General features: G+C 34.4%; 1 protein-coding gene across 1 annotated transcript; it reads left to right on the top strand.

Annotated features, from left to right (window-relative positions):
• Positions 1-5287: 5287 nt before the first annotated feature.
• On the top strand, positions 5288-12479 carry LOC132603669 (LRR receptor-like serine/threonine-protein kinase GSO1). Its single transcript, XM_060316811.1, has 4 exons — positions 5288-5930; positions 7394-7756; positions 9813-11792; positions 11968-12479. The coding sequence occupies exons 1-4, from the start codon at positions 5369-5371 to the stop codon at positions 12327-12329; spliced, it is 3267 nt and encodes a 1088-aa protein (XP_060172794.1). The 5' UTR covers positions 5288-5368; the 3' UTR covers positions 12330-12479.
• The last annotated feature ends 3068 nt before the right edge of the window (positions 12480-15547 follow it).

The following is a 15547-nucleotide window of genomic DNA, read 5'->3' as shown; positions in this document are numbered from 1 at the left end:
TACTATCGGTCCATATATCCTTAATGTTATACTATGATTTCATATATACCCCTTCTCCATTAACCTCATGCATTTTAACCAAAATTGTATGCCAATTCAGGACAAATTTGAGCCACTTTTATAACTTAGGGCATATATGGACCCATAATATAAAGATGGGTAATATTAAAAAAAAAAATCAATAGTAGAGGAGCAAATATGACCCTTTTCCTAATTTTAAAAATATTGCTAAAATGGGTAAATATCACGTAATTATGTCTATTATTTTAGGGAAAACAATACAAGTTGCCCCTCAAAAGCAAAGTAATTACCCTAAGTTGCTCCCATATGTATTAATCACTAAAGCACTACCTCGAGAAAAAATACTTACCCGAAGTGCGCCCACCCTTTTTTTCTTTGCTACAAGGCAGTTAACTACGCACGTGAAACTTGAAAATTCTATAAGTCAATATAAGTGCACTTTTTTTAGTCTTTTCTAGTTTTTGGCTTTTTCTAGTTTGATGTTTCCCCCTTTTTTTTTTAAAGATAAAAATAAATATATTCGCAACAATTTTTAGACTAATAAAAATATAGAAAAACTATATAATTAAACTACAAGAAGTAATTCAGAAAAATACTTAGTCACTAACTTATTTATTAACAAACCAACAACATGCCTAGTGTAATTTCATAAGTAGGGTCTGGGGAGAGTAGAGCGTACATAGACCTTTCCCCTACTTCAGGAGGTAGAGAGGATATTTCTGATAGACCCTCAGCTCAAGGCACACAAATGAAATCAGTTCAAAAAAAAATAAAAAATGGAAGTGAAGAAACAAAGACAAAATACTATTGCGCACATGGATTCTAAAAAATAATCAGTACAACAAGAAACAACAGATAGTAACAGCAATTGAAGGATAAGAAACTACAACAGTAACACTACGACTACTAGTATGGAAGGAAAAACGAGACAACTCCCTACTACCTACTAATCTTCTACCCTAATCTGTGTCCTTCACAAGCTCCTATCTAAGGTCATGTCCTTGGTAAGCTGGGACTGTGCCATGTCGTATCTAATAACCTCTCCCAAATGCTTCTTCAGTCTTCATGTACCTCTACAAAAACTGTTCATAGCTAACCTCTCACACTTCCGCACTGGGGCATCGGTGTATCTCTTCTTCACATGTCCAAACCACCTCAGCCTCGCTTCCCGCATCTTGTCCTTCACCGAGCTCACTCCCACCTTGTTCCAGATATCATCATTCCTAATTCTATCTCTCCTAGTAAGCCTACACATCCATCGCAACATTCTCATTTCTGCAATCGTAATCTTTTAAACGTGCGAGTTCTTGACTGGCAAACACTCCGCCGCGTACGACAAAGTTGGTCTACCCACCACTCTGTAGAACTTTCCTTTAAGTTTTGGTGGTACCTTCTTATCACACAAGACTACGCATGCGAGCCTCCATTTCATCCACCTAGCACTAATACAATGCTTGACATCATCATCAATCTCTCCGTTTTTCTAGATAATAGGCCAAAAATACTTGAAACTTCCTCTCTTATGGATACTCTGTCAGTATATGATATATGCCATCTTAGTAGCATAAAGGACTAAAGAGCTTTTTTTTTAAGAAATGAATCAGCCTTTATTAATACCTTGTCAGTATATGATATAAACCATGTGGGTATCATAAATTACCGAGTTTTTTTTTTTTTTTTTAGTTTTAGAAAATGAATTGTATTTTCTTGAAGGAATGAACCAATTCTTTATAATACAATTTTAGTATATAATATATGTCATGTGAGTATCATAGAGGAGAATGAATAAGTCGTTTATGATACTCTGTCAATATATGATATATATCATGTGGGCGTCATAGAGGACTGAGCTTTTTTTTGAAGGAATGAACCAGTCCTCTATGATACCATGTTAATATATGATATATATATATACCAAGTTAGTATTATAGAGACTGAGCTCTTTTCCGAAGGAAGTCTATGATCCCTTGTCAGTATATGATATATACCATGTGGGCATTAGAGATGACTGAGTAGGGATGAAATGAATTTGCCATCTATTATACTCTGTCAATATATATGATATATACTAGGTTGGTATCACAAATGACTGAGTGTTTTTCTTGAAGGAATGAATTGCCAGTCCTTTATGATATCCTGTCAGTATATGACATACTATTGTAGGTATCATAGAGGTTTGAGTAGTATTTATTGAAGGAATGAACAAATCTTCTATGATACCTTTGTTAGTATGTAATATATACCATGTGAGTATTACAGTATATTGCAATAGTATACTTCAACTGTTACTAATTTGGTATACTATATGCTAGAATAAGTTATTTGTTAGATATAGGAAAAGAAAAGATGTACTATATCAGTTATCTTTTTTATTGATATGAAAAAAAGAAGTTAATAAAAAATAAAATAAAGGTGTTGAAAGGTGTGTAGAATTAGATTACATCAACAACAACAATATACCTAGTGTAGTCCCACAAGTGGAGTCTGGGGAGGGTATGTTGGAACGCAGATCTTACCCCTACCTTAGGAGGTAGAGAGGCTGTTTCTGGTAGACTCTCGGCTAATATAAAAGCAAATGAAAGCAGTTCAAAAAAGAAGTAACGACAATGAGAAAAAAAACATGTCAAAGCATTCTAAAAAAATGAGCAGTAGTTATAACAGAATAGTACGAAATTCAAAATACAAGAAGTACAGGATAATAACAGAAATCAAAGGACAAAAAAACTAAAACTATAGTACTACCACTACTAGTATGAGATGCTGGCAACACTCAACTACCTACTAGCCTTCTACATTAATCAGTGTCCTCCATAACCTTCTATCTAAGGTTATGTCCTCGGTAAGTTGAAACTGCACCATGTCTTGCCTAATTACGTCTCCCAATACTTCTTCGGTCTTCCTCTACCTCTCCTGAAACCATCCATTGCCAACCTCTCACACTTCCGCACTGGGCATCCGTGCCCCTTCTCTTCACATGCCTGAACCATCTCAACCTCACATCATGCATTTTATCGTCCACCGAAGCCACTCCCACCTTGTCCCGAATATCATAATTTCTAATATTATCTCTACAAGTATGCCCACACATCCAACGCAACATCCTCATTTCCGCAACTTTCATCTCTAAACATGAGAGTTCTTGCATGGTCAATGCTCCGCCTCATACGACATAGTTGGTCTAACCACTGTTTTGTAGAATTTGCCTTTAAGTTTTGATGGTACCTTCTTATCGCACAAGACTCCGAATGCGAGCCACCATTTCATTCATCCTGCACTAATACGATGTGTGACATCATCGTCAATCTCTGCATTACCTTGGATAATGGGCACACGATACTATCTCTCTTTTGGATGACCTGTGTGTCCAGCCTCACTTCAACGTCAGCCTCCTGTGTCTCATTACTGAAGTCTCTGAGTACTCTATCTTGGTCTTACTCAACCTAAACCCTTTGGAATCCGAGGCCTGTCTCCAAACCTCTAGTTTAGCGTTAACTCCTCTACGAGTCTCGTCAATCAGAACTATGTCATCTGCAAATAACATACACCATGACACTTCACCTTAAATTGTGTAGAATTAGATTATGAAAAAGAATAGAAAAAAAAAACAACATACCCAGTTAAATCCCACAATGTGGGGTCTAGGAAGGGTAGAGTGTACACAGACCTTACCTTTACCTTGGAAGGTAGAGAGACTGTTTCTGATACACCCTCGGCTCAAGAGAAAACTTAACAAAAAAGGTTAGAATAGAAAATAAAAAAATGAAAGAAAATAAAAATTAAAAAGGAGAAAAAAAGATAAAATTGATTTGAAAAAATATATTTTCTATTAATTTAGATTTTAATAAATAAGTTAGTGATTTTAGTATTTTTATTAATTACTTATTGTTGTAGTCTAGTTATTTAATTTCTCTATATTTTTATTAGGGTAAAAATAGTTAGCTACTATATTTATTTTTAACTTTAAAAAGTAGAATAAAAAGACAAAGAAAGGCAAAATTAACAAAAAGTTAAAGTAAAAAAAAAAATTAAAAAGAAAAGGACAAAAAGCAACAAAGTACTGCAACAATAACGTCATGATGATGTCAGCCCAAAATAGAGAATGAGAAATGGGAGCAAGCTGATAAATATTTTGGATGACATCAAATAAAGAGGTAGGGGTGGAAGTTTATCTTCAGTGGGCAACCATTCGCTTTTTCCTTATTATTATTGGTATTTTATGATATTATCAATACGAAAATCAGCTTTAGGCTGATTTATTTTTAGGATCGACCCTTATTTTTATACACCACCAACTTTTGTATAACCTTTTATATTTTTCGAAAACACGTTTGAACCCTTCAAAGCTCATCCCAACCATACCAACGACTTACAAATAGTAGTATTAACCTATAAACATGCTTAAAAAAATAACTTGGAAAGCAACTATTTAAAACAAGCGTCAGATTGCTGTAATATAAAAATGTGATTTTTTAAAATAAAATGAAAGATAAAATAAGAGACAAAGTAAACGGATGAAGTAATTGATAGTTTGATACTGCTCTAGTTACTTTCCTTTAACCCATTTCAGGAGACACCTCAACATCAAACCCATATTTTGAGCACTTTATTTCAAATTTTTGCTCGGATTTCCCTTTATACGGACCGGTCTTTAATTTTTGCTCTTTCATATTTGTGGTTTTTAATATTTGCGATTGCTGCTTATTTAATGAAAATATCCAGATATGCTTCGCTTGACAAAAGTTTTGTAATATTGTTATCTTCAGAAACTGAATTTTTGCCTCACTCGACACTAGTTATGTAGGAATTAAGTTATGCGGTACAAGTTGTGCGGTATTTTTTACATAATGTTCAGTGTTGAAAGTTTTGACTTTTCCGGTATAACTTGTGGGGATGTATGATACATATGCCGAAGTTAAAAGCTAATTATGTTGAGCGAAATATAAACTTATGTTTTTTTTTTAGATTATGTTGAAAGTTTTGCCTTGTCTGACATAACTTGTGGGATGTTATGATACATATACCGAAATTAAACGCTAATTATGTAGGTCGAAATTTAGTTTATATATACCGCGCTAAAAGTACTGAAGGGCAAAAATTAAAGACCACAAATTGGAGGGGTAAAAATTTAAGACCACCCCAAAATTAGGGCATTGTGCGAATAACCCAGTTTATTTTAATTCATTTTGGGGAAAAAGAGCCCATACATGCACCAATTCGATGTGACTTTGCCCACAGAATCCCCTATATATATATATTATGTGCATATAATATAATAACATAAGAACCAACCATTGCCAGTTCTGCCTTGTACCACCATAAATTAAAATTCCCTTATCCATCCTTAAACATGGAGAAAACTCTCTACTTCTATGCTAAACTTTTGTTGTTACATTCTTTAATGGCTTCCTTAACTGCATTAGCCGCCGCCGCCACCACCAACACCACCACAGATCTTTCTGTCCTTCTCTCATTGAAATCCCATATTATTACTACTACTGAACATTATAACATGTTGTCACATAACTGGTCAAGTGATACATCAATTTGCCACTGGGCAGGAGTGACCTGTAGTACTAGCCAAAGAGTGACTGGATTAAACATTTCTAACATGGGTATTACTGGAACAGTTCCTCCACAACTAGGAAATCTTTCTTTTCTTGTTTCCTTGGACTTGCAAGGCAACAAATTTGGAGGAGAATTGCCTACATGGTTTCATTTGTTGCCAGAGTTGAAATACTTGTCTCTTGGAAATAACAGCTTTAATGGAAATATTACTGGTTCTCTCTTTAGCTCAAAGAAATTACATACTTTAATTCTATCCTATAATTCTCTTCAAGGTCCAGTTCCAAGAGAGTGCGGAAATGCAACGTTACTGGAAATATTAAACCTTGGGCATAACAAGTTGACAGGTATGATGATTCTATCTCCAAGAAGAACTCATGCCCCTCCCTGATTTATGTTTAATTTATTGGACATTCTGTTTTTTCTAAACGGATTGAAAGAGAAAAATAAAGAGATATCAATAATAAAATTGAGGAGGAGGACCCCACTAAGGCTTCTACTGTTGACTACCCATAGTAGTTGTGGTTCAAATTCAGTGTTTGACTTAAAAATTCGTGGTATATGCAAGACTCCATTAACTTTAAAAAATTAGAATTTATAATTCATTAACTTTAAAATGCTGATCCTGTTTGTTAATTTTCCAGATGTAGTCAGATAATTCTCACAGAAGAGCCTAAATATACAGAACCAATGCTTGTACTCTAGTTGTTTTCATTATATTCTCCGGATTTAATCAATTTCCAGATGTAACCGACTTTTTCACACAAAATTCTCAATTTATCCTACTAGTACTTCTCCAACTAGTTTTCGAAACCGAAAAATAATACTCCCTTAATTTCAAATTAGTTGTCATGTTTCGCTTTTCAAAAGTCAATTTGACTAATTTTTAAAGCTAAATTAATGTGATTAGACCAATTCAATAGTATATTAAAAAAAAAATAAATTCAAGAACTATTACAAGTTACAGTTTTTCTCATATCAATTTAGTAAAAAAAATACATATTAAAATATTAGTCAAAGTTCACATAGTTTGTCTCTTGAAAATGAAACATGACAACTAATTCGGAATGGAGGGAGTAGCAAGCAGGAAATACAACTTTGGCTAACTATTACTCATTCTGTCCCAATTTATATGACACACTTTGCTTTTTAGTCAATCCAAAAAAGAATGACACGTTTTCTAATTTGGCGACAATTTAACTTTAAACTTTACTCCCTCCGTCCAGTTTTACTTGTCACATATTGACTTGGCAAGCCTATGAAGGAGCCAAAAATAGAATGAAAAAGTTTACCATATTACCCCTAATTATTATAAATTACCTAATGATTGAAATTAATTAAAGCTTACAAAAAAAATGTGCAGCTAAATAATTAAGTAATGGGTTCCAACAATTCACATATTCCCCATAAAAAGTTACTTTGGAGCCAAAATTTTCATATTAAGCCAAGTTTGACTAGTATAATCCCAAAGTGTTGGAAAAAAGAATTGAATATTTTGACTTATTAAGGGTAAAATAGGAAAAAAGTGGTAAATTATTTCTTGATTTTCTAAAGTGGCCAAGTAAAATTGGACAACTAACTGTAGTATAGTGGATAAGTAAAACTCGACGGAGGGAGTATCTTTTACGCTTAACGAGATCATTTATAACCACACAAATATCTTTGACTTATTTTAGATAACAAAATTCAAAAGTATTCCTTTATTTTTTAAATGTCGTGTCCAGTCAAACTACGTCATATAAATTGAGCGGAGGGAGTATATGTTTAATTTTGTAGTTATCTAATCAATCTGCATTTTGTAATTTTGCAGGTGTGATTCCAGATGAGATTGGTAATCTTCATAACCTAAAAATGCTAGTCATGACAAGTAATGACTTGGAAGGCTCTATACCATTGAATGTATTCAACATTTCCTCATTGGAAGTTATTGATTTATCAAACAATAGCCTTTCAGGGACTCTCCCACAAAGCCTTTGCTTTAATCTTCGAACACTTGGAGAGCTCTCCCTAGATACAAACAATTTACATGGCCATCTACCCACCAGTTTATCGGGATGTTCAGCACTTCAAACTTTGTCACTTTTTGAAAATGAATTTAGTGGATCCATACCCAGAGAAATAGGAAATCTTACTCTTCTCAAAACTCTGTTTCTCATGGGCAATAATTTGACAGGTATGCTATTGTACTGTTTTTGCCCGCAATTTATTCGTATGCGCTTTAAATATTTTAAATTCTTAATTCCTCCTCCCGTCCCAAAAAGATTGATACTTTTCGCTTTTGAGAGTCCAACGAGTTGTTCTTTGACCGTAATTTTTTCATATGTCTTTTAAATATATTAAAATTATTAATTATGGTGTTTTTATCTAGTTTCTAAATATGTAAATTATTTTTAAAAAACACTTAAAGATGGTATGTCCGAATTCACGGTCAAAATAAAGAAGTTTTGACTCTCGAAATTTGAACTGTATCACATAAATTGAGAAAGATGGAGTGTAAGATTTTGAATTTGGTTTTGGTTATATTTGCTTTAGAAGTATTTAAAATACTCCCAAGTTATGTGATCGTGTTTGATTGGGCATGCCGTTTAAAAATGAAAAATGAAAGAAAGACTTTTGAAATTTGTGAATTAAAATTAGTCAAAAATATTTGTGTGGCTAGAAATCATTTAGGTAAAATGAGAAGTAAAGTTAATTTGTTATAAAAAGGTGTCATTTTGTCAAGACCGACTAAACTGAAAAGAGTGTCACATAATTTAGACCGAGGAAGTATTTTGTTTTTTGTCTTCCGGATTCACTTCGGAGAAAATAATTTTTCTGTGAAAATGTACATTTTTGTTTCTTGTGATTTCCCTTAAATTTTTTAAATTTGATTTCTAGAAACCAAATTCTGTTACGGAAAAGGGCTAAATATACCCCTGTACTATCGAAAAAGGATTAAATATATTCTTCTTTATACTTTGAGTCTAAATATATCTCTATTGTTATATTTTAAATCCAAATATACTCATCGCTTTAACGAAGTGACGCGTGTCATCATCGTGTTGGGTTATTTTTAATTAATTAAAGTTAACCCATAATCCCTTATTACGTACATCCTAAAAATTGAGGAAGCATCATCAATGTCTGCCGACCGTCCGTCCCCGTTGCCGATCGCCGGCGCTAGTCCCCTTAACTTAGAATAAGCTGTCGAAACCCAGATTCCAAAATCACGAGAAAGTCAATTAGCGGCGAGAACTTGCTAGCCAAAAAATAGAGAAAGTTGCCAACTTTAAGCAAATGGGCTAAGCTTATAAGGAAAGGTAATGAAAAACTCTAGACCGGAGATGAGAATGAGAACTGGTTAGCAAATTGTCGGTTTGGAAATCTAGAGAGAGAGAGTTAATGTGAGAACAGAGACTGCAAAAGGCTTACTCACGGTTGGGTCTTCACTCTTTACTTTTCAAGAACATGAAGAAAATATAATAACCAGATCATTTACAGTGAAGTAAATAAATGTGTCTAAGAAAAGAGAGAGAGTAAATAAATATGTCTGAACTCTGGAGGATAAGGACGTCTACACTATTATTAGTAGTTGGTGTTCAAGACTTCAATGCTAGGCAGATTTTGACCATAATCAGCTATAACAAAAGTGATTAAAAGCGTCGGCGATCGGCGATCGGCGATGGCAATGATTGGTTGGCAGCCATTGATAAAGCTTGCCTTCATTTTTTTCGGATGTGGGTAATAAGGGATTATGGGTTGGATTTAATTAATTAGCAAGTAATTAAAAATAATTCAATAGGATGATGACACGTGTAATTCCATTAAAGTGGGGGTATATTTAGCCCTTTTCCGATAGTACATGAGTATATTTGGCCCTTTCCGATTCTGTTATCTAATGCAATTATTGACGTTTACTTTTTCCTATCAAAGGTTTTTTTTTACTGGAATCGTGAAAATTACCGAAGGAATACGTCAAAGAAAACAGCATTTGCATTTCAAGGATTTATACTAATTTCGTCAATATATATTAAAAAGATTGTTCAAGAAAAAAAATCGTCATAAAAGCATTAGTTGAATTGACATAATTTGTGAAAAAATTTCAATAAATCCAACTGGAAAAAGTATTCTAGTCTAGTTCTTAAGATATGGAAAAGAAAGACATCCATATTACTGTACTAATGATAGCAATATCTCCCGAATTAATATTTGTAGTTTTTTTTTTTATAATTATTTTTATAACGTGGCAGGTGTAATACCAGCGGAAATGAAGAACCTCCACAAATTAGAGCTGTTTTTATTAAGTTATAACATGTTAACCGGTCCCATTCCTTCAGGAATTTTCAATAATTCATTTCTAAAAATGATTGATCTTACTGGAAACCACATCACTGGCAATCTTCCATCAACCATAGGATATGGATTGCCCAATATTCAGAGGATTCATCTTGTCCAAAACAATATGGATGGAGTTATACCTAGTTCCATCTCAAATTGTTCTGGACTTACTCATCTGGATATTCAACGAAATGAGTTTCGAGGTATAATTCCAGACTCTCTTGGTAATTTAAGATTACTGGAATGTCTTGGCCTAGCTGGAAACAATTTCCAAGCTGATTTGTCGTTGAGTTTCATCACCTCCTTGACAAATTGTAGATACTTAACAGACTTGTGGATAAGCCAGAATCCGTTAAATGGAATTCTTCCATCTTCTATTGGAAATGTTTCCAGCACTCTAAGAGTTTTCCATGCTTCTAACTGCAAACTGAAGGGAAGAATTCCAAAAGAAATTGGAAACTTGAGCCAATTAATTAAGTTAGACTTAATGGGTAATGACTTAATTGGTTTAATTCCATCAACAATAAGAGGGTTGAAGCAACTTCAGGGATTAAGATTACAGGGAAATAAGATTGAGGGATCCATTTCAGAGGGTCTTTGTGAAATGCAAAACTTGGCGTATTTGCACTTGGGCCAAAATTTTCTTAGGGGGCCAATTCCAGAATGCCTTGGGAGTGTTACTTCATTGAGGAGTATCTTTCTAGGTTCTAATGGATTAACATCAACAATACCTACAAATATTTGGAACCTCAAAGACCTCTTAGAGCTTAATGTGTCATCAAATCACTTGAACGGGTTGTTGCCCCTGGAGATGGGGAACTTACAAGCTATAACGGTTTTGGAACTGTCGAACAATGATTTCACGGGAGAAATCCCTGACTTTGCAGGAGGATTGCTGGCCTTAACCACTCTTTCCTTAGCAAATAATAAATTTGAAGGACCGATTCCTGAACCAATGGGTAGAATGTTGAGCTTGGTACTGCTAGATCTTTCTCATAACAGGCTCTCTAAGGAAATCCCCAAAAGCTTTGAGACACTCAAGTACCTCAAGTATTTCAATGTGTCTTTCAATGAGTTAAGTGGAGAAATCCCAACTAGTGGCCCATTCAGAAACTTCACGGGTCAATCCTTCTTGTTTAACGCTGCATTATGCGGTGATCCTAGGTTCAACGTTACGTCTTGTACGACCAGTGGAGCAAAAAGGAAGAGAATTATTGTAGCTGTATGTGCATCAATGGGAATGGCGTTGATGGTTATTCTGCTGACCCTAGCATATTTGCTAGTTAAATTGCGAGATAGAAATAAGCTTCCACGCCAAAAAGATATAGAATTAGAGATATCCAGAAGATTATCGTACTTTGAACTGGTAAAAGCTACTGGTGGATTTAGCCAATGCAATTTGATTGGCTCTGGGAGCTACAGTTCTGTATACAAAGGAGTTCTTGCCAACGGAATGATTTTAGCTGTTAAAGTTTTCAAATTACAGTTAGAAGGCACTTTCAGTAGCTTCTACACAGAATGTGAAGTACTACGTAGCCTCAGACATCGAAATCTCACTAAAGTCATCAGTAGTTGTTCTAACCCTGATTTTAAGGCGTTGGTGCTTGAATACATGTCCAATGGGAGCCTTGAAGAATGGTTGCATTCAAATGACAATTTCCTAAATGGCATTCAGAGATTGGATATTATGATAGATGTTGCGAATGCATTAGAGTATCTCCATCATGGCTACTCCACTCCCGTGGTCCACTGTGATATTAAACCTAGTAACGTCTTACTAGATGAGGATATGACTGCCCATGTGACCGACTTTGGAGTGTCAAAATTACTAAGCGAAGGAGAGAGCATTTCTCATACAAAGACCCTGGCAACTTTAGGTTACATTGCACCAGGTAATGCTTTTATTTTTTGCTTTTGCAGTTTGAGCCCCCCCCCCCCCACCAAAAAAAAAAAAAAAAAGACGAAGCTAGTTCTAGAACTTTTATTACAAGAGCATTTTGAAATCTTATTTGGAACTGAGGCAGACTTACTATTGTTATTTTGCATTTTGGGATCTTATTTCTATAGAGTATGGACTACAAGGAGTGGTATCAACGAAATCTGATATCTATAGCTTTGGAATATTGTTGATGGAAACTTTCACAAGGAGGAGGCCAAGCAGCGACATGTTTTCTGGAGACTTGACTCTAAAGTACTGGATACGTGGTTCAATGCCCAATGACCTAATTAAGGTCATCGATCCTAATTTGCTAAGCGAAGACGAAAAACATCTCATGGAGAAGCTAAAAGTGTTTTCATCTATCATGGAATTGGCTCTCCATTGCTGTGCAGAATCACCCAGTAAGAGAATCAACATGAAAGATGCTCGTGTGACTCTTGAAAAAGTCAAACTTCAGTTTATGCATGTTGGACAAGGACCTACCGAATGAACACAAGATGCATTCTAGTTTGATCTGTTGCCTTTTAGATTAATGACTATTCTACTATTACCCCCTTCAATTATATGATCAAATGCTCACAACTTAGTGGTATTAGTGAGAGTCTTCACCACAATATGTGTGGCTTCTTGTCGATCCCTTTCCCCTCTCCTTTGTCTATCTTCCTGCGTAATTAAAAGAATGTTCAAAAGAAAAAAGCATTAGTACAGAAAGCATTAGAAAAAACCAAAGTATTAGGAATATGATTAAACTTTCGCCCTGTCGCACGATCTAGAATGAAGATTAGGAGAGACTTTTCTTAAATGTCCTAGAGCCCGTTTGGATTGGCTTATAAGTTGGTCAAACCAGCTTATAAGTCATTTTTAAACTTATTTGGGTGTTTGCTAAAATAAAAATCAGTTTAAATTAAATTAAAAAGTGCTTAAAATAAGCCAAAACCAAGAAACTGCTCAACCTCAACTTTTTTCTTTTAAAAGCTATTTTGGTTTGACCAATAACTTTACCCTTTTATCCCTTATATTTTATGTTAATTCTAATACTACTCTTACTTCTAAAAACTCTTTAAGCACTTTTATCCAAACACGTAATTGCTTATTTATAAAATAACTTTCAACACTTAAAAAGTACTTTAAGCACTTATGCTTAAAAGTCACTTTTTTTCAACTTATCCAAACGGGTTCCTAGTCCGTCATTTATAGATGTGAACCCCTGATCACTGATAACTGAGACTCTGTTAACACGACTTCATAGACCACTAGGGATTTTTAAATTTGTTGCTTTGATACCAAATTTGTTACAAATCGATTTTTGATTGAGTCATAATCGGCACTCGGAGTGGGGCGGAGCTACCCTTGCCAGAGGGGTGTCAAGCGACACCCCTTCGCTGGAAAATTACATTGTATATATAGATAGGTCAAATTTCTGTTTTGTAAGTATATATACCAGTATTGACAAGTCTTGACACAAACTGATGGTTCAACGCAACAGTTAAGGGGTTGCAAAAATTCTCTAAGGTCGCGAGTTTGATCCTAGCTTGCGACATACTCCCTCCGTTTCAATTTAAGCGATCGGAGTACGAGGGTCAAACTTTGTAACTTTGATCGTAAATTTTGACATAAATTTATCAAGTTTGTAAAAATAAAATTTATATATTTAGAAACTACATAAAAAGTACTTTAAGTCATGATAATTATAATTCAAATAATTTAGAAAAACTGTAAGAAAAACATGGGCAAAGAGCCACCTCGTAGACTCCCCAAATAGTAAAAGGTTTACATAAATTGAAACAGAGAGAGTACTTATAATTTTTTGACACTCCTTAATAAAAATCTTGGCTTCGTCACTACTCAAGCGTTAACCTGACCGAGCATACCTTCTAGACTATACTTTACTATTCTAGTTCGGTTAATAACGAACACAAAGCTGTTCAAACAAGATAGCTTTTTTTACTTTCTAAAAAATCCATTCGAGACAAAGTTTAAATATTTTAAACTTCTCACTACGAGAAGTCGCATGGGAGGAAAGTTTCAGCTTGGCACAATATTCTGGAAAAAATAATCTTAAAGTCATAGACATATAGGAAATAAAGTTCATGGACCACTCGACTAATTCTTTCTGAAGGATTAACATAAAAGCATTTAAGCATGTTTTTGTACTTTCATGGATAATGTGAGGTCGCTTACTCCAATAAAAACTCAAATTAACGTTCTAAACAATTTAATTAACAGATTTTTGATGACACATTCTCTGTGAGAAGAAAACTTCAGTAAAAGAATTGCCTCAACTCACCTCGATTTCTTCCTTTATATATAAGCTGCTCCAATCTGAGCTATTCGTTTCACCAATCGATTTCTACATTAGCCAATCCAATGATTAGTTTCAAAGTTTCATTCTTTCTCAACTTAGAACCTAGCTTGACTCTTCTTAACTTCTAGTCTTCATATTTATTCTAGGTTTTCATGGTGATTTTTTTGATCAATGAATACCCTCAATAATCTCTACTAAGAATCATAATAGGAAGCATGCATGTCGCGAAATTTATAAACTAAAAGAAGGCAGGCTCTTGAAGATTGTGATTATGGCAGCTGTGATACATTTCGGTCATCACAGCTAGTTTCCACAAAGGGAAGGCATGCTCTTGAAGATAGTGACCGTGTCAGCTGTGATACATATCAGTCATCACGACTAGTTTCCACGAAGAAAGTGAATGTGTCAATTTTCTGCAAGTTTTGGTGTGGCAAATTTTGGGGCAAATATTCAAATGACTAGACCTAGCTGTCGCGGCTACTCCCTCCGTTTCAATTTATGTGAACCTTTTCGGAGTACGAGGGTCAAACTTTATAACTTTGATCGTAAATTTTGACATAAATTTTTCAAGTTTGTAAAAATAAAATTATATATTCAGAAACTACATAAAAAGTACAATAAGTCATGATAATCTATAATTCAAATAATTTAGAAAAAATGTAAATAAATCCGTGGTCAAAGAACCACCTTGAAGACTCCCAAATAGTAATAGGTTCACATAAATTGAAACAGAGAGAGTATTTATAATATTCTCCTCAAAAGTTGGTTCTTTTTGAATGGCTATAGCCTTCTGATACTAATAAATTAGGCAGAAAATGACATCATATTATCATAATAATAGTATGAAGGTTCAATTCTTTCCTTCCGTGACGGCGAAATGGTTCATTTGATTTTTACTAATCAAATGCTAGAAAACAACACAGTTATCACTAGTATAGTGCCGTTGTCCCAGGGTGTTTCTATCAAATGAATTTTCCATCCCTTTTTCTCCATGGGCTGCGAATATTAAAAAACGTGCTAGCCAAATTCCACACATAGAAAGAGCACATTACGTGTGATTTGGGTTTCAAGTCTAAATCATATTTAATATATAGGCGACCATAGGCAGGCATGTGCGGACATACACAAGATGGCCTATTGTCTCTTCCTACTTTCTCAATAATGGACACTAGTCTCTCCCTACTTTTTCTATTAACTCTTTGCTCTACTATACACAAGATTTCCAATACAATAGATTTGGATTGACTTCTAAGTTGCTTATAAGCTATTTTCAGCTTTTTTGAGTGTTTGGCTGATCAGCTTAAAGTTATTTTGTGCTTAAAATAAGCTTAAAAAAATAATTGGACCCATTTGACTTAGCTTATCTAAAGCAACTTATAAGCTGAAAACAGCTTATAAGCAAA

This window comes from Lycium barbarum, chromosome 7 (assembly GCF_019175385.1).
Source record: "Lycium barbarum isolate Lr01 chromosome 7, ASM1917538v2, whole genome shotgun sequence".
Classification (NCBI taxonomy): Eukaryota; Viridiplantae; Streptophyta; class Magnoliopsida; order Solanales; family Solanaceae; genus Lycium; species Lycium barbarum.
This window is presented reverse-complemented; position numbering and strand designations above follow the sequence as displayed.